The sequence below is a fragment of the Cydia pomonella genome, chromosome 13 (assembly GCF_033807575.1).
Source record: "Cydia pomonella isolate Wapato2018A chromosome 13, ilCydPomo1, whole genome shotgun sequence".
Classification (NCBI taxonomy): domain Eukaryota; kingdom Metazoa; phylum Arthropoda; class Insecta; order Lepidoptera; family Tortricidae; genus Cydia; species Cydia pomonella.
Genome location: NC_084715.1, coordinates 11,923,474 through 11,943,858, shown reverse-complemented (window position 1 = coordinate 11,943,858; position 20,385 = coordinate 11,923,474). Strand labels below are relative to the sequence as shown.

The following is a 20,385-nucleotide window of genomic DNA, read 5'->3' as shown; positions in this document are numbered from 1 at the left end:
AAATATGTTGATTAAAATAACCGATTGAAATTCTAACCTTTAATTTCAGGAGCTCCCGAGAAACAAGAAACTAAATCCACAACAGCGGAACGCCCCTCAAACAGGAAGAGCAAGAAACTGGCGTCATGGAGCGGCAAGCACGAGTTCAGCCACCCGTGGCTGCTGAAGAACCTCAAGGGCCACCCGGGCACCGTCCTTCACGTAGACTTCTCTGCCAATGGCAAGTTCATGGCCGCCACATGCGATGGTAAGTGTCTTGAAACTTCTGAATGCCTTGGTCTTTGCTTTGCTGTACGCTGCGTAGAGCTACTCATTACTATCTAATGTAAGAGATGTAGACACAGTGTGTGATGCTGGACGCAGCGTGTGGCGTCAACCGGAGACAAATATCTAAGTGGTACCGAAGCAATGCGTATCTTTGACTGATTTGCGACATATTGTTATGTTAAACAAAGCTTTTTAACATAATTAATTAAAATAATAATAAAATTATTTAGGCTTAGTATTACTATTTAAAAGATTGATCTATCAATTATAGCCGTTGGAATACTTATATACAAAATTGATTAAAAAGTAGTCTATATATTATTTGCGCAAATACCTTATGTTATTCAATAGATACTAAAATAGAGATGCAACTGAGATGTGGATATAATGTCACAGTAATATCATACCTGGGAAATACGCTTGGTTGTCACACAAACGGCTATTTAGATATTTGTCTGTGTACAGTGCTTTCATACTAATAAAACAAGTTGTAAATAACCCGAGTTTGTTATAATAACCACAGTTTTACTACCGTTTCCCTTCCTATCTAATGAAAGTGCAACACGATGAGGCTATTCGTATTTACTTCACAGGAAGCACTTTATATTAGGTATTAGGTACGTGTTTTTTCGCACTTTATTCTGTCGGGTATGATACAAAATATAATAGCTTTGATTAGTCTGTGAAATTATACATTAAAGTGAAATAAATGTAATAAAAACAATATTAAAAATAAAGTTTCTTGTTGACAGAAAAAGCACTATAAACTAAAGAAGGACAAATTTCATAAGAAATATCACAAACATCTTTTCATGATTAGACGTTATATACATACACCAAAGGCGAGGACGAAAACAACTTTGTACATAGTTACCACCATAAATAAGATTATTTAACTTATTTGTTGAAATAGTTACAACAAATTAATGAAGACAAACCTTAACGCAGATGGCGCTGCAGTCATTTAAACCGTGTTCTCTTAATTAGTACTTTCGGTTCCAGTTATTCTGTGGGTTTTTAATCACATTAAATCTTCTTTGTACAAGTAAAATATACTACTACGGTATTGTATGATATAATATACCGCCCCGCAAAGGCCTCTGTATGACGGCGTAATATTTGAATGAATACATAATGCCAAATCATAATGCTGTAAAAAATTGCCGTTAAAATTCTTACTTTAGACAATTGTAGTAAAAGGCAGAAAAGTAATTAACCTGAAGTTCTATTTTTAGATATTCGTTTCAGGCAACTTTGTCTTTCCATAACAAATCAGGTAGTGCGATGGCCATGCGATCATCGGAAGATAATAGTTGATTCAGTCAACGGTGACGCGTATTGATTGCATCTGCTTCCTCTTACTGTGGTTATTATAATAATAGCATGTAAGGAACAATCGGCAAAAATAATTAATATCTAATTATTCACTTAATAAAGCGTGATTTGCGGTAACTTATTCATAACGAAAAGTAAAATAAAATTTTCGTTCGTAGCTGTTTTCTATTATTTATATATTATATTTGAATCAATGTTCCATGAATTAACTGCACAATGATTATTTCTGGAATAATCATAACTTTCTTAAGTACCTTGATGTAACCGAATTTTAATAAACAAGGTAATACTATCTTGTATAAATAACGATTTTACGCTGTCCTTACATGCTGATATACTCGTACTATCTGTACTAACATAGTAATTAATTTATCTCGCCACTTTAATGTTGAAGTAATTAATTTGCGCACTTATAAAATATTATTGGTGAGGTCAGACATATTGGCATAAAGATTAAAGTTTCACTGAATTACGTCAATAGACTTTAGTATCAAAGTTAACTTATCAGTACGAAGTTGAAAATTCAGTGTGGCTTTAAAGTTATTGAAAGTGGTGGAAAGTCATTTGAACAATTACACTTTAACATATTTATTTATGCGTCTCTGTAGTGTATACGATGCGTCATACTCGTAATTACGCTAAAATTTGAATACTATAAATACAGATGTGTATTTTGTCGAGGTCAAATATACATTTACGAAAATAACACATTTCTGCAGTTGATACAATAGTCGAAATAAAAATACTGGTTTATCCAATATGTTCTGGTATTCAATACGGTCTGTCATTTGTTTTCTTTTGATTACCTCTTCATATTTCGGACCAGAAATTACAAACCAAATTGGGTCAACTAGTAACAAGGGTCGCTAGGTAACATTACCAGTCGACCCAGAAATGTACCGCGAATAGTCATTGTCAAATAACGATTGTCAAGTGTAATTGAGGACAGTACATCTTGTATAATTTGTTCTGCAAAGAAATGCTGATTAAATATTTTCCACCACTTTTAAACCATCGCAGAGCTCTGCCTTGTATGACCATGTTCGGTGCTCATTGTCGTCAAGATTTCGCGAATCCACAATTAAAATGAATCACAGTTCGGTTACACAAGGAAGAGCTCCGCCCAAGACCTTGCGAGTTTTTGTCCCACTCAGCCACGCTGTTATGTGTAATTTGGAGGTCCTCGGGTCGTTGCGTCAAGGCTACATCTGTAAACCTAGCTAAAGAAAAACTACTCAATGAACACCCTGAATAACTAGGAAGTGATTTGTTGCTAGGCAAAACTGGTTGTAGATTTATTATCAATAAGACGTTACTATGATTTGTCTATTTAAATCCCCTATTAAGGCAATAGCCTTACAAATATGTAACGATGAAAAACTTAAGCTTTGATTATTTTATACAATCATAATCGTTGTATGTTCCCAATTTTCATAAAACATTTATACCAGCGCTTTGCAATTGTATCATTTTTCTTACTTAAACCATATGATTATCATAGATACAAATAGCCCTAGGTTTCAAAATAAAGCCACAAAACGATACCAATCTTATATCTAGCCGGTATTTGAAATTCCATCCCGATTTAGGACAGTTTTAACGAGACGTGATCCGATGACTTGAATTCGTGACCTACTTCACAAGCCGATACGAGCTCGACCTTTGCGTTGACATTTCAACAATGGGCGAAACAGTCGCGGAAATTAAATAAATTACAGCAATCTGTTAATCACTAGTGTGATCTAACGTTTAGTTACCGTTGTCGTTGCATGAGTAAATCGGTGTGAAAAATCAGTTTGACGCTCTAGTTGTGGCGGCAACGGTCGCGTCGCAGTCACGTGGGGCTTTAGGGTTCGCACTTGCTAATTATATCATTATAAATTCATTACCTAATCAAAAATAAAAGTTCACGAAATTGAAATTTTTATGCTATAGAAATAAAGAACCATTTTGGGCTTATACCTACTCTATTCCGTTTGGACCTTAAGGATATTAAACAAACAATACTGTGTCGTACGGTAGCTCAGTCAATTATATAATTCTACAGATACTAAAGAGCTTTATCTCATTGGTGAAATGACTGAGTCACGTGGTTTGGTTTGTTTACATTCTTTTGATATGCTAAGCTAATGGAATAGACTACATATACGTAACATTGAATTAACTTTTCATTGAAAATACAACCAGGGGTCGTGACCAGATAGGTTATTAATGATTAGTTAATTATCCATGGTAAATGTTTTTGGTAAATTTATAGTCTTTCTTGAATTTTAGAGACAGTAAAATAAATACTAAACCTCTTGCCGTCACATGACGATATCACTGAATCTCCAGTCAGCACCTCTGATCAAAATAGAGCAAAAAGTTTCCTAGTGACAGCCCTGCACGACGCGGGCTCTGATAATTCCTAACCGGAATGATCGACATGATACCGGGTCGCTCACCTCGCGAAACGTCTGCGACCCTGTTCCGAGCATTGTTTATACACGGTTAACACTAGGCTATGTGGAATGAGCATATTTGTTTAATTAAGTATGCTGAATGTTCGACCCGCCATGCCTCTTGTCAAACATGCTGTTCTAGTTCATATTCCGCGGTTCGATTCACATATATGCTAAACGAAGCTGAAGGTAGTATCGATATAATGTAATTGTCGAAAACAGCAGGTGTGCTATGGATGGCTTTATCGATAACACGCTGTTAATATTAAAGTGATAAAAAAGTTTAACTTTTAAACACTACGTAAATCACAGAATTTACATAGGCATCCACTGTTAATTTCTGTGTCAGGCTGTCACGTAGACAAAAAGGACTGGTCTAATATATAATAATAATAAAGCCATTTAAAGCCAATAAAGCCATTCCGAACTATAAAAATTTAAAATGAGTATTTTATAATTATATGCCCTCAATTCGGTGAGTAGTAAGGTATGCCTTACGACTCACCGAACCTCCTCCAAGTGTCTCCATTGGGCTCTGTCTGCAGCAACCCTCATCCAGTATGGCCCCAGAGTCAGACGAATGACATCTTTCCATCTTATAATTGGATGTGCTTGCTTTCTAGTACAGCCTCTAGGGTACCATAGAGTAACCTGTTTGCTCCATTTTTCTATTGGGCAGCGTATAGCATGTGGCCTGTGCATTCCCACTTTAGATGGTCAATGCGAGCAAGTATGACTGGACGGCCGGTTTGGCCTAGTGGGTAGTGACCCTGCCTACGAAGCTGATAGTCCCGGGTTCAAATCCTGGTAAGGGCATTTATTCGTGTGATGAGCATGGATATTTCTTCCTGAGTCATGGGTGTTTTCTATGTATTTAAGTATTTATAAATATTTATATATAAATATCTATGTATTTACGAGGGGGGTTAGGGTCGGCAACGCGCATGGAACTCCTCTGGAGTTGCAGGCGTACATAGGCTACGGAGATTGCTTACCATCAGGCGGGCCGTATGCTTGTTTGCCACCGACGTAGTATAAAGAAAAAAAAAATATCGTTGTCTAAGTACCCTCAACACAAGCCTTATTGAGAGCTTACTGTGAGCTGTGGGACTTAGTCAATTTGTGTAATAATGCCCTATAATATTTAAAAAAAAATGTCTGTAATCTTTGTTTTCTTTCTTATCTCTGAGTTTCTGATCTTATTCGATAGTTTATTCCCTAATATGCTCCATTGCCCTTTGACACCTATACGCTAGAATAGGTAGGTACGGTTGAGCTGATTAGTCTCATAATAATTACGGTTTACTTTTGAGATATTTGCCTAGAGTGTATAATGTTTTAATGTTCATGCAAAATGATTTGATGATTTATCTTTAAAAATATATATAAATTATCACTTGCACGTCTTAGTTTTTTCTTTTAGTTTCGTTCTTCGTTCGTTCTACTTTTTTTCCTCGTCGATTTCCTTTCAAACGTTTAGATAATCTCATTTCACGCCTTGATTTTATAACGATAACTGATAACGGGAAATACGCTCAATATACGAGTAACATCGCAATAAAATATGAGAAATGATAAAAATGACGTTCTTAGCTTGAAGATAACTGTTTCTGAACAATCATTCTGGAAGATATCCGATAACGTAAAAATTAAATAAAAAATAAACGAACGAAATCTGCTTCCACCGTATACTATGATAATCGTCGGAATTATTACAAATAATTGTTCACACATACACACCCTGATAATGTGTAAATCATATACTCCAAAATAGCTCTAAAGGGTCTACAAAACCCACGAGAAACTCCTCAAGTAAGTGATTATTGAATCATTCTGCCAATTAACTTTTATTTTGTAACATACATACTACAAATCATTGCCAACTTCTAAGTTGCAAAACAAGTTATTTATATAAATAAAACATTTTCGTCTTATTTATCGGCAGTTATAATTGCAATATACGGCGGAACTGTCAATTACAATAGCGAAGAGTATAAAACAAGTCGAGATTACAGCTTTAGCGATTTCAATTGTAAAATAGCCATTGCCACAGACATATTTGCAGTCAAAGTACCTCCCCTGCGTGTCAAAAAGCATATAGATTGATATAATTGTGTATTGATTTTCCGATGTTAATAAAACATGGATTTGGGATTGAACTTTCTTTCTAGGACAATCTTACACAAATCTACCTAGTCCCACAGTAAGCTTAGTAAAGCTTTTGTTGTGGGTACTAGACGACTCTTTCTGTGAGTATTTTTCATTTACCTAAATTAAAATTATACAAATAACTTTATTTTACATGAAATATGGTACAAAAGATAGTCAGACATCTTAGACATAATATTATATAGAACACATATTTCACCAGCATCTGACATGCAAAATACTGAATCGATAAAAGGCTTGGTCTCTTTTTATACAAAATGCAAAAACGCGCACATGCATAACAACCGACTACCGTCACACCACCACCAGCAGTACAAGAAAAGGAAGCGATATATGCTGCATCTATTAAGATATATGTCTGCGGATGTACAGCCAACGGAGGCGGAAGAGAATCAACAGCTCATTGAGATGTGACGTGTATATTAGCGAACTGACGGACTAAATTATTTATAACTTTACTGGTGCCCGCATGGAATCGCATTACATTTTTAACCTTCATTCTGATCACGTGTCTCTGTTGAATTTATATTAAAAATGGAATTTAAAAGTAAAACACATTTACTACATTTCAATTCTTCTAATAAATTAGATCCTACATTCTCAATTCGATTGGCATGCTTGTAAAACATTCCATAGGTACATCAACTTTTAATAGCGACGTGTAGGTCAGGTTAAATTAGGTATGTTAGGTTAGTAATTACCTACATTTGCTGTGATTTGGAATAAAAGAATGGATGGAAATTAGGAGATCATTTATAGGTGAACCAGAATATTTTGATTTTTTTTTAATTAGCGCGAATTTGGGTTCTTTTACATTTTGTGCTTACTCAAAAGCCAAAATACACAAACACAACTACAAAAATCCAAGTGTAAACGTAACTAATCGTAACAGCAATCGTCATAGTATCACGGCGAGTAGATAAACACAATAGTATCATTTACAGGCGTGTCATTCCAACTACAATATGAGCAAAGCGGCTCAAGGAAACCAGTATAAGTCCGATCCATAATTACAGGACGATGCATAGTTGTTTCATACTACGTTAAGCTGGTCTATGCGATTACGTAATGGGAATAGGCGCGTTCAGCATTTAGTAGCTACCACAAGGTGCGATGACGCGGAAACTGTAACCTTGCTGCGACCCGCGCTGTCCTCGTCGCCCGACCATAACCATCTCTACGTTATTATATCGTTACAAATCATCAGCCTATACGTCCCACTCCTGGGCGCAAGTTCACTGCATCTTATAAAACAAATTCCCCCGCCGCGACTATCTGTATGTTAACGGTTTATCATGAGGTTTTCACTTATCAATAGGGTGATTCTTGAAGAAGGATTGCGTGTATAATTTGTCAAGCCGGGCGGGTCTCATATGCTAGTCTAATGTGGTTTGGGGACTAGACGTACCTTTGAATTCTTCTTTTTTTCTTTGTTTTTCTTTTTTTTTTGCTGGTGTATACAAATTTTCTCATGATGTTTTCCATCACTGAAAAGCAACTTGGTGAAATCGAACATACTTCCGTGAGATTTATTTGTTCGAACCGGGGTTCGAACTCACGATATCTGGTTAAAAATAGAAGCCTTAATGCTCGGATAGTAAGTGCTTCGCTTTGTTACGACAGGCATGTATTAAAGACAAATTCAGGCCAGAATTTTTGATAATATGTCATTGACACTAAAATTTCATATAAAAAATTGATACAGTGTATGATGTAATAATCACTGGTTTTTACACCATGCAAAATTACACGCGCAAAAAATAAACATAGTATAATCCCTACTTATATCATAGATGTGAATGTGACTTTGTCTGTCTGTCTGTATGTATACCTCGTCACGCTTAAACCGCTAAACAAATTAAGTTGAAATTTGTTATGGATATATTAGATAGTTTGAGTCCTGGGGAAAGATATAGGATAAGTAGTTTTCACACAGACGAAGCCGCCGGCAGAAGCTAGTAGTATTTATTGATTTATTTAGTTTTTTTATAATGATACAGATGTAAACCGAATACCTAATTCAGCAAACTCCATATTCGGTCCATTTCTAGGAAGGACATAGTATAGTTATCAATCATCATCTCACGCAGAAGAAGTCGCGAGCAGAAGCTAGTCATCATATAATTGCAGATATAGGCAGAAATCGTATACGATGTGCCTTGGAGAACATTTGTTTAAAACACGTCCTTTTACAACTCACAATTTAGAGCTTGTGTTCCACTTAATTTTTTTTGTGGGTTCTATTGTAGGTACATACAGATATTAAAATAGGGCAGCATGAGGAAGTCCTAAACCACAGTCCTAAATTATTAGTCACTACACTTTAAAAGCGAGAGGCAGAATGGCGGGTGTACCTAAATAACAATAATTGAAAAGCATACCATATTTTTTACCTAATTTGTACTATTTAGTACCTCCATTAAAAAAAAAATGTACCTCACGGTACATAAAGTTATCATCAAAAAACAGTACACCCGCCATTCTGACTCTCACCTTTAAAACAAAGTCCCCGCCGCGTCTGTTTGTCTGTATGTTTGCGATAAACTCAAAGGCGACTGAACGGATTTTCATGCGGTTTTCACCTATCAATAGAGTGATTCTTGAGGAAGGTTTAGGTGTAAAATTTGTTAAGGTCTTGTGTAACCCGTGTGAAGCCGGAGCGGGTCGCTAGTATTATATATAGTTTAACATTAAATACAACCAACTGTTTGTTAAATTACGATTTTAGAAAGAAATAATAAATAAATAGGAAGAAAGCAAGTTAGTATAGTCAAGTTACGGAAAAGTATGGAAGTAAGTCGTGTAGTCGTGCTTTTTTTGGATTCGTTAGATGGCGCAACTAGATTGTTTCCCCCGAGTTGCACCGTTTCTATTATGTACGGAAGTCCGTTAAATTTTAGGTATAAACTATAAAGTGCCGTAATTTTGGAGTAAATTAAAAGCTATTAGGTTCAAGCTAAGTAGTGTATAGAGAACACCTTGGTGCATAGTATATCTTAATTAAAAAGATGTGCAATGTATGATACCCTAAAAAAAATTTTTTTTTTCGATTGCGGCTCGAGGATAAGTCAGTCGGTTGGTGCAATCTCAAGTTAAGCTTTTTAAAGCATTATAAACATTCAGTTAACTTCGCACGCCTGGGCAAATTATGGAACATGTATTTTTAATTATTTTGTACATTGTGCTTCGGGGGAAATTAAGAGAGACGTGAAAATTTTAAAAACGGTACTTATCTAAAGACACTACATTTGCACTAAATAAAAAATAGATTTTTTTTACTGGAAGTTTGTCAAAAAGTAAATAGAATTAATCGCAACGAACTGCAAGCGAAGGTGGTTGGCAGCACGCGGCGCGGGGCGCGCGGGGCAGGGAGATAGCGCAGCGCGCAGCTAGGGTTTGCAATATCCGACAATTTTTCGGATCCGGATACATAGAAATAGGATATCAAGAATGACTGTCAAACTTCAAAAGTGCGACCAAAAATGAAATGCAAGTTTTGTGCGTAAATTGTCTATTTGAGATCAATAATAGTGATGTCATGTTACAACATATTAATAATCTATCGGTGTTTGACCGCTTTATCGACTACTTATTCAAATGTGTTTGATTGTATAAAAAAATGTTATACGAGTAGGTATGAAGTCGCTTCCCTTACGGTCATATAGGGCCCAAAAGGTGCCTTTGATGAAACCAGCACCATATTTTAGTATGTTGTTAAGCATGTTATTCTGACTAAAAAACCATCGGGAGACAGTTTCTAACGTGGTTAAGTCACCAGTTATGACGTCATCAAAATGGCCGGTGCCGTGTTCAGAATATTGCGTATACCACAGCAAGTATATCACATGTAAGCTTGTGTGGGGTGTCATAAAAAGCAAAATTAAATGCGCTACAATATCGTTAGTACATTTGACCTTGTAAATACCATAGTTTGCGAGAAATTTTAAGTTTTATTTAAATTTTCCCGAAAAAAAATCCGTTTTTTGTTTTCATCAACTTTACTAGTAACTTTACAGGAAAACATTGTATTAAGATATGAATGCTACATTAATAAGCTATAAAATTCCATTAAAATTTTGAAAATCGGTTTATAAACAAGCAAATTACACTATTTTTGTTCCATACCGGATGACACCACCAAGAGTCGGATGGTTGTTTCAATACAATTTGCAAGGCAAATGATGTTTAAGTATAGGTAACTTGCTGAACGATATTTATAGTAAAGTAATATTTTCGATAAAAGTATTATTATCAAAATTAAGAATACTGAGATCGTTTTATTGTAATTTACTCCGGATCTAGCTAATTAAAGTTACACACTAATTAAACAAAAATATTTATTTTTTTACGTATTATTTTGTCCCAGAGCATGCACCTTCGCATGCGCAAAGCATAGTGTATTTAAATCCGTGTTTTACTCACCCACACCCTGTACAGCGTTCTTTGCACTTGCAAGACAATAGCTTGCAAATGATGCTTGCAAATGATGGACCAGCGTACACCTGTACGCTGGTCCATCATTTTTCTTTCGCCAAGCCTAGTTGCAAGAATCTAGCATTTGTGGGTCGCTATTCAGGTAAATTGGTCCCAATGTGGGTCTGTTAAGCCCTTTTTATATGCTGTAGGAGAGCATCCTGTTGAAGGAATATACTCGATCGCTCTGTTTTTTTCCTAAACAAGATCCTCCTCGCAGTATTTACATTACCTATTTGTGTCACTACTGGGAAGTTATATGTAGGGTTTGCAATTAGAATATTGTGATATTCTAATTATTCGAATATCCACCAATATAAATATCCGAATAAACGGATTTAGATAACACAGAAATAACGTTTTTAACTATGTTTTAATACAATGATATCACCCCAACCAATTTTAAATGATTACTTGATTACTATAATACTCGTAGCTATCATAATGTTATCTCTAAAACCGTACTTAATAAGGAGGGTTTATATCTGGATTAGCTGGTGCATAGTTGGAAATACATCCAATGCCTCACCTCGTGTTCATTCGTCATGAAATACTAACTATGAAAGCAATACTTACTTACTTCACTGGATCAGTGACCCAAAAAGAATCTTGGCCTTTGACACAAGAACAACGTCACTCTGCTCTATTCTGCACCACTCCACGCTAGTTGGATACTCCGAGGGCGTTTTAGGGCTACATCGCTCCTGCAGTATATCTTCTCACAGCCCGATTCTCTGCCGTCCACTCCAAGTGACCAAGCCTGCGAAGTCGTGCGGCTATAATCTCGCTAATTATATTGGGTGCCGCAACTAGCTACTCTAGCTCCCTATTTTTCCTACGCTTTCATCTTCTCTATCTTCATCTCTGATAGGTCCCAGAATATTCCGCCAGAATTTCGTCTTCTTCACTAAGAACTTGTTCTTTTTTTCTGATTCAGAGTCCAAGTGTAATACTTACCGATGCCATTCATCAAAATCTAATTATTGTCTTATAGACTTGAATCATGGACAGTCTACTGATCAGCTTGGACACTAGAACTCGGCGAAGCGCTGCTGAGCAACTTAGGGCATTTTGGATTCGAACATCTATCTCCTCTTCCCGATTACTTTAGGTAGGTCTTTTCTTTTCGATCTGCGGTGGCAGCATGGTTCTATTTTTATCACTTGTCACTATGCCCTTCATGACAAATGATAAATAGCCGACCATCTTAGCCCTATTCATTTGGAGATATTTTAGTGGTTGATTATCAGACCAATTTTCTCTCCTTCCAACTCTACTATCCTAGCCTTGGCCTCCAGGTCGCTTTTGTTTTGAGCCTATAGCCCCAAGTCATCAGGATATCCAAGGATCTAATGTTTGCATTAAGCAACATTAGCATTCATTGTATAAAGTTACTGCGTGACATGATGTACCTATCAAAATTGATGTGCCGTTAGTGTTTGAATTGATTAAATATATGAAAATACTATATTTAAATGACAAAATGGTATGAAATCATTTATAAATTTCATTAGAAAATTGTTTCGGTTGTAGGTCAATAACCATATTTAACGGATCCGTAATATCCGGATCTTATGACCCGCTAGATCCGGATCTTATAGTTGATGGATATCCGGATATTTCGGATATCCGGATCTCAAACCCTAGGCGCAGTGATTGTTCCGAGACAGTTTGTTTGACACTTTTGACGGGCAACGAGCACAAATCTTTCTTCTGGCATTAAAACGGAACTATTGTTTTAAACAATCATTGAGTGAACTAAGTAGTCTAACGTTTTCGTAAGTATATGGAAAAACGCGATTTTTCGAATTTAACAAACATTGAGCGTACCTGTATTTAATTTGTTGACTGTCTGTCTGCATACTCAGAAACCCTACTATTTTTGCAGTACATGCCACTACTCGTGCCTCAAGAGCCGTGCTTCGTCGGTGCATCTACGCGCGTTCCTTCTCTTGCCATTAATCACGCGCTTGTCGCTTCTGTGTATTTATTGCTCTACGTTTTTGGTACTTGATTACAAAACTGCATGTTCCGTATAAAAATGCCAATTTTTTATGGGGTGCGAATGTAAACAAAATCAAATTAATATGATTGCATCAATTTCCAATAGTATTAAAATTTCCCCCGAAGTACAACGACAGTAAAACATGAAAAACTACTTTCCGGGTGTCGCACCATGGTGCGAATTTGACATTGGATTTAGATATTTTTTCTAATTATTTACTCAATTTGCACCGAGTACATTACTTTCCCCAGACCCGCAATGGCCAAAATAGATTTTTTTTAATGTTGTTTTTTTTTTACCTGTTCCGTAGCTTAAATTAACATAAATAACACGTGCGAATTTAGATATAAGTGCTGTAAAACGTACGCCAAATTACAACGAGTACACCTTTTTTCTCTTCTTAGTTATAACCATTACATTATTTTCAGCCGATTTCACCCCTTTCCGGGGGGGTGAATTTAGTAACGATTGTATAAAGTTCGATTTTTAGCCCATACAAAACAATCCGTAGTGATTTTATCAGTCCTTAGAATTAGTTCCTGACTTTAGTGAAATTTGAGTTAATTTGACCGTACTAAGTAATTCTTGAGACTGATCGGAAGATTAATACGAGTGACAGAGGAGTATGTAAGAGAAATAAACGCCGCGCCTTTACCCTAAAGAAGTGAATGGGAAAAGGACTAACTAATGATGTTACCATAGTATATCATAAAGCAGAATCAATCAAAATGTATTCAACAGGTTCAGGTTAGGAGAGTGGCGATTCGTTCTATATATATGTAGTTCACTTTATAAAGCGAGCTAAATTGATTTGTTGTGCATTAGCCAATATACATATAACTTTGCGGTCTTCAACATCCTGTCGAAACGGTGAATGAAATATACTTGGTGAGTTATGACTTTATGACGTCGATAAATTAACCGTTGGAAGAATATTCTTATTCGTGGTTAGATTCCGTTAAAAAACACATATATTGGTTAATAGTAAGTTTATGATGGTATTTTACTATCGTTTTCCTAAGATGACGTTGCTCTTAATATGAAGGGCCTCTATAGTAATGTACATATGTATCCGCACCGTACCTATGCGGAATATTAAAATGGCAAGAATGGTTTGCGTTGTATCTGTACATATGCAATTATGCAATGGTCGGAATACTTATAACAAAGTTATGCTGAGACAATAAAAAAAACTTGCCTAAGATTCATTTCCATGTTATTTAGCTAAAATAATTATTTTAGCAGAAAACAGGTTTCGGTAAAAATAGTATTTGAGGATGATGCATTCGGACACATGAGCTAATAAGGATCACCAAACATGGTTAATGTTACTTATTCAGATAGACTTTTAATAGTCTAAAATAGCACTAGTTTTATTGTATACGTTTTTATGCATATGATTGATATGAAGATATGATAACACTTTTTCGTTCACTAACATTAGGATCCCGAGGTAAATAAGTGCCCATCCTAAATTCATAATTGAATTTGTTCAACAAAACCAATTATTTAAGACCAGACAATTACTAGATATCTTAATGTTCGCCGTGCGTGACAAACGAAGTACCTACTTGTTAAAAGACTAGTAAAAAAATGTAATAACACTAAAATTTGGTGCTCTATAATTTGGTAAACTATAGCATCAATTACAGCTTTGTATATCGCAATTGCATAATAAAGATGTGTGTGATTCAAGTTTTGGTTTCATAAATTGTTCCTCTGCGACCGCGTTATGTTATGCAGTTTGGTTATACTCGAGTTTCACAATGCGCACTCATATGGTGTTACAGCTGTGCACGCAACGCCGGTAACACTAACCAAATGTCATAATGTTACCTCTATTTCTACTTGGGGTTATATGTAAGTTATTTGCGTGCAATTTTCAGTAGGTGCGACTTATTATCTGTTGAAGTACGGCGACAGTACATCATACAATGGATCATAAAATTTTATGGTTATGTGCCGTTGGCTAAGCTGTGTAGCGACCTCTGCATGCATAGAATTTGTTGACGCTAGGGTACTGGCGACACTTTTATTCGTCTTTAATTATATAGAGGAAACACATACAAATGCGTAAATCGAGGTTGAAACGCAGCATCTTAAGCCTTATTAAGCAAGTTGAATATCTGGACTTGGTATGCAATAAATTGTCGATAAATGCCTCTTTCCATGACGTCTGTCTAAAATAGGCTTAATCATGATGCAATGTCACTATTTACCATATCATTGTATTTATATACATTATTAATTAAACATCGAGTTCCTAATTAATGCTTAAAACCATTATTTTAATCGCAAATCAACCCATCTTTAACGGCACACCAGAACTGGGCGATTGCCTTGACATCCTTGCGAAGTATCATCTCTAGTTGTCGAAGTACCAACCGAGATGAAACAAGGCTGTATCTGTCAAGACTTTGAAGCATGGAATGTTTTCATTTATTTAGCACTCTTGCAATAAAAAAGGTGCGAAGTGACACAACACAAAACTCATGACTAAACGCAGGTGAGACCATATCAATGTTCACATTAGGTAGCAAACAAATTAATATGTAGCTGCAATTTAAATCAACTAATGGAAATAAATTTTATTGGGCTATGTTTATTGAGGAGTGTCCGTTGTCTGGTTAAATTAGACAGCCGATATTTAATGGAAATATTTAGAATCTTCGAACAGGCGCCTAAGTTAATGGTTATCGTGAAGATAAAACACGTATTAATTATGATTCCTAGCTGATAAGATACAGCAGATTACGTATTTACTTTAACGAATAGTTAATTGAATCTTGTTAAATAAGTTTTATAATTGTGTTCCTCTAGAATACAGTTAAAGCGGTTGTTACGGAGAAAACCAACTATATTCCCGTTCTTAGCGGGCTCTATGATTCATACGAAATGCCTATTTTAAGATCATTACCAAACGCATTGAAGGATAATTTTGCTATCAGCTAATAGGTACGTGGAATTCTCTGCCAATGTTTAGTTTTTTACTTAATATTAACCTACACCCAGTTAATCCGTCTTGCCCTGTGGTTTTGTTTCAAATTTACATAGTTGCCAGCAACATCAGAAGTAACTGAATTTTAGAATTATTCGCAGGTACCTATTTTATCTCGCATAAGTACCGTAGCGGTTTATTTGGTAAATTAGTTACAGAGTAATAGTATCAATCTCTCCTCGCGGGCCGTGTGTAAAGCATTTTTTATAACTATTGTTATATTATTTGAACACATAACTTACAATAGGTACTCATATTATCTACATTATATCCTAGTGTGAAGTCCTACAAAATTGAAAAAAATACTTTAGCAATTCCTGATTTAGCAAGCGCTGGTGGCCTAGCGGTAAGAGCGTGCGACTTGCAATCCGGAGGTCGCGGGTTCAATTCAAACCCCGGCTCGTACCAATGAGTTTTTCGGAACTTATGTACGAAATATCATTTGATATTTACCAGTCGCTTTTCGGTGAAGGAAAACATCGTGAGGAAACCGGACTAATCCCAACAAGGCCTAGTTTATCCTCTGGGTTGGAAGGTCTGATGGCAGTCGCTTTCGTAAAAACTAGTGCCTACGCCAAATCTTGGGATTAGTTGTCAAGCGGACCCCAGGCTCCCATGAGCCGTGGCAAATGCCGGGACAACGCGAGGAAGAAGAAGACTTTAGCAATTCCTGAATGCATATTTCTAGAAGTACATACGATTTGTATTTGCTTTGATTGGAAGGGCTTGAGCTATAAAAAACGAGCTCAAATCCGGATTCAGCTTGGGTTTGTGGCTCGGCTTGTGCTTAATTTAAATATCAATTGACTTCGGTAATTACTGAACAGTATTAATTTAATAAATGCTCGCGGTTGTTACTTAAGTGACTTAAATGTTAATTAATTGATATAAAAAAATATATTTAAGTCAATGTACTTAATACTTTTAACATATTTGCAAATAAGAATACACGTCATACTTACACAAAATTTGCGGAGTCTACAATAAACTATGGTGTTCAATATTTGACTATGGTATGATGTAAGACTTCTAGGTAGGTTGGGGTGCGATGACTGTATTTCCTGTTTATATGATAATTACATTACATTACTCATTCATCGTCTCGTCGTACATAATTCTTAACATGAATTAAAACAAAAAATTGAGTCATTTACTATGAAAATGATAATTGATAAATGATATGACGTACGGATGTCATTTATACCGTATTTTTATGTAATAGGTAATTCAACTTTTATATAAGTCATACATGATTTTTTTGAAGTAGCTTATAGTTTTTTGGTGTAGTCAAAGAAAATTGAACTACAAGGGGCCGATAATTTTGCACATGTAAAAAAAGTTTAATGCTTTAATTGTAGTAATACGTGGTTGACAAAATATTTTTATGATTACGACCTTAAAAGAATTTGAATTCTGGTTCACATTTCACTTTAACCCATCACTTTGTTGATAACGAAACTATTTGATTCCTCGTGAGGTATATTATTATTTTTCAATGGTAACTTTAGACCTAGCCCCAAACTATGCTTGTACAAGGCGACGGTAAACTTACTTATAGATCGTATACGTAGAAAACACCCATGACTCGAACAAATATCTGTGTTCATTACACAAATAAATGTCATTCCCGGGATTCAAATCTGGAACCATCGGCTTCATAGGCATGGTCACCCGGACCGGTCGTCAACTAAATGTAATGTAATTGTAACTAGATTTTGTTCACTTTAAAATACGAGGACGGAAAGAGGATACTGGAACAGGATAAGCTACTTTTAATATCTATTTAAATCAACTAATGGACTATTCAATGGTATAATTTCTTGAAATATAAAAATATCAAGGTTGTGCATAACTAAACAAACAAGGATTGACAAAATAGAGTCAGCTTATGAAAATGAACAGCTATATTGAATTACAGGACGCTTAGTCATTATAAAAGGAGGAGGAAGATAAGCATCTTAATCGGTTATATGGAAAACTTGATAAGATCCGCAATAGGAACTTTACACAATTACAAGTTACGATTATGAATTTATGATACGGCCAATACTTTTCCTTGTCTTAAAACGTTCTAGAAATGTAGGCAAGAAACGCCTATTTCCAGATTCAGTGACAAAATAATGTAATTCCTATTGTTTTACAGCTCTGAAAATGGGCCCATTTTAATGTTTGTGCATTGTTCTTTTAGATACAGGACTGATATCAAACCTATAAATGAACTCTACATGAACGTCAAAATATTTTAGTTTCTCAGCAAATAAATATAAATACAAATTTAAAGTTCAAAGTTCCTAATCTTATGAAATTTTGGGATTCTAAATGTAGAAGACCCTTCATAAATTAGCTGGGCGTTTTAAAAAGGCGTTCTGTAAATACATCCATACAAAGTCAAAATGAGATCAGCGATGACGGTGCCCCGTATTAAGGTCAGTTGCAATAAGGTTCTGTACTTGCGTACGCGTCATCGTAATAAAATTAAGTTTTTTAATAAGATTTTAAATTTAGCTACATTTTGCACATCCTGGTGCGATGTATTATATTTTATCTTGACTAGACTATTAGATTACGGTTGCTAATGTAATGCGATCGATATCTTTTGTCTAATTCTTTGTCAGGTTTTGCCACTCAACGCACCGGTCGGTGAAAAACTAGTGAAGTAAAAATAATAAATAAAAAAAATCACTGGTTGCATTTCATCTCATTCACAACTGTGAGGAATCTAACGACATCTTACACGTCTGTCAATCCGTTTGAGCTTTAATTCGTGCCATAGAAATAGCCAGCATGCATCCAAAATAGTGTATTGGAAAAGCATCATTTTGTTTTAATTTTATTGTCTCCAACTTCTAAAAATAAAACGTATGAATTCTGGTTCACATTTCACTTTAACCCATCACTTTGTTGATAACGAAACTATTTGATTCCTCGTGGTTTAAGTAGGTATATTATTATTTTTCAATGGTAACTTTAGACCTAGCCCCAAACTATGCTTGTACAAGGCGACGGTAAACTTACTTATAGATCGTATACGTAGAAAACACCCATGACTCGAACAAATATCTGTGTTCATTACACAAATAAATGTCATTCCCGGGATTCAAATCTGGAACCATCGGCTTCATAGGCATGGTCACCCGGACCGGTCGTCAACTAAATGTAATGTAATTGTAACTAGATTTTGTTCACTTTAAAATACGAGGACGGAAAGAGGATACTGGAACAGGATAAGCTACTTTTAATATCTATTTAAATCAACTAATGGACTATTCAATGGTATAATTTCTTGAAATATAAAAATATCAAGGTCGTGCATAACTAAACAAACAAGGATTGACAAAATAGAGTCAGCTTATGAAAATGAACAGCTATATTGAATTACAGGACGCTTAGTCATTATAAAAGGAGGAGGAAGATAAGCATCTTAATCGGTTATATGGAAAACTTGATAAGATCCGCAATAGGAACTTTACACAATTACAAGTTACGATTATGAATTTATGATACGGCCAATACTTTTCCTTGTCTTAAAACGTTCTAGAAATGTAGGCAAGAAACGCCTATTTCCAGATTCAGTGACAAAATAATGTAATTCCTATTGTTTTACAGCTCTGAAAATGGGCCCATTTTAATGTTTGTGCATTGTTCTTTTAGATACAGGACTGATATCAAACCTATAAATGAACTCTACATGAACGTCAAAATATTTTAGTTTCTCAGCAAATAAATATAAATACAAATTTAAAGTTCAAAGTTCCTAATCTTATGAAATTTTGGGATTCTAAATGTAGAAGACCCTTCATAAATTAGCTGGGCGTTTTAAAAAGGCGTTCTGTAAATACATCCATACAAAGTCAAAATGAGATCAGCGATGACGGTGCCCCGTATTAAGGTCAGTTGCAATAAGGTTCTGTACTTGCGTACGCGTCATCGTAATAAAATTAAGTTTTTTAATAAGATTTTAAATTTAGCTACATTTTGCACATCCTGGTGCGATGTATTATATTTTATCTTGACTAGACTATTAGATTACGGTTGCTAATGTAATGCGATCGATATCTTTTGTCTAATTCTTTGTCAGGTTTTGCCACTCAACGCACCGGTCGGTGAAAAACTAGTGAAGTAAAAATAATAAATAAAAAAAATCACTGGTTGCATTTCATCTCATTCACAACTGTGAGGAATCTAACGACATCTTACACGTCTGTCAATCCGTTTGAGCTTTAATTCGTGCCATAGAAATAGCCAGCATGCATCCAAAATAGTGTATTGGAAAAGCATCATTTTGTTTTAATTTTATTGTCTCCAACTTCTAAAAATAAAACGTATGAAGTTTATAACAACATAAATTATCTGTAACAATCTACTCTAAATCTGTAACGGGCGGTGTATATTTAGATATGCGCTTGTTGTATTTAGGCAAAACACTGGCGTGATAAACTCGCTACAACTGCGTCACTCGTCATGTGTGTGTGACACAAGTGTCGACGGTTGTCTTCCGGACTCGATAACTCGGAGATTCAAGGAGATGAGCACGCGGTCTAATTTTGCAAGCCGGTAATGCGATAGTTGTTGTGATCAAAAATAAAAAGTTACTTAGCACTAAAGAGAGATGATACTTATAATACACGTTAATCATTATATGTATAGTTATTGCTCTCACACCCGATTACAATCGAAATATGGATATTATTAAGTCA

At 35.4% G+C, this 20,385-nt stretch overlaps 1 protein-coding gene across 2 annotated transcripts in view; it reads left to right on the top strand.

The window, feature by feature from the left end:
• The window catches only part of LOC133524214 (transducin beta-like protein 2), a 101,006-nt gene that overhangs the window by 9,682 nt on the left and 70,939 nt on the right, over positions 1–20,385 (top strand). For both annotated transcript variants that reach the window (XM_061860104.1, XM_061860103.1), the window contains exon 2: positions 50–247. In XM_061860104.1, coding sequence (XP_061716088.1) covers positions 50–247 — 198 coding nt within the window. The remainder of the gene's footprint in view (positions 1–49; positions 248–20,385) is intronic.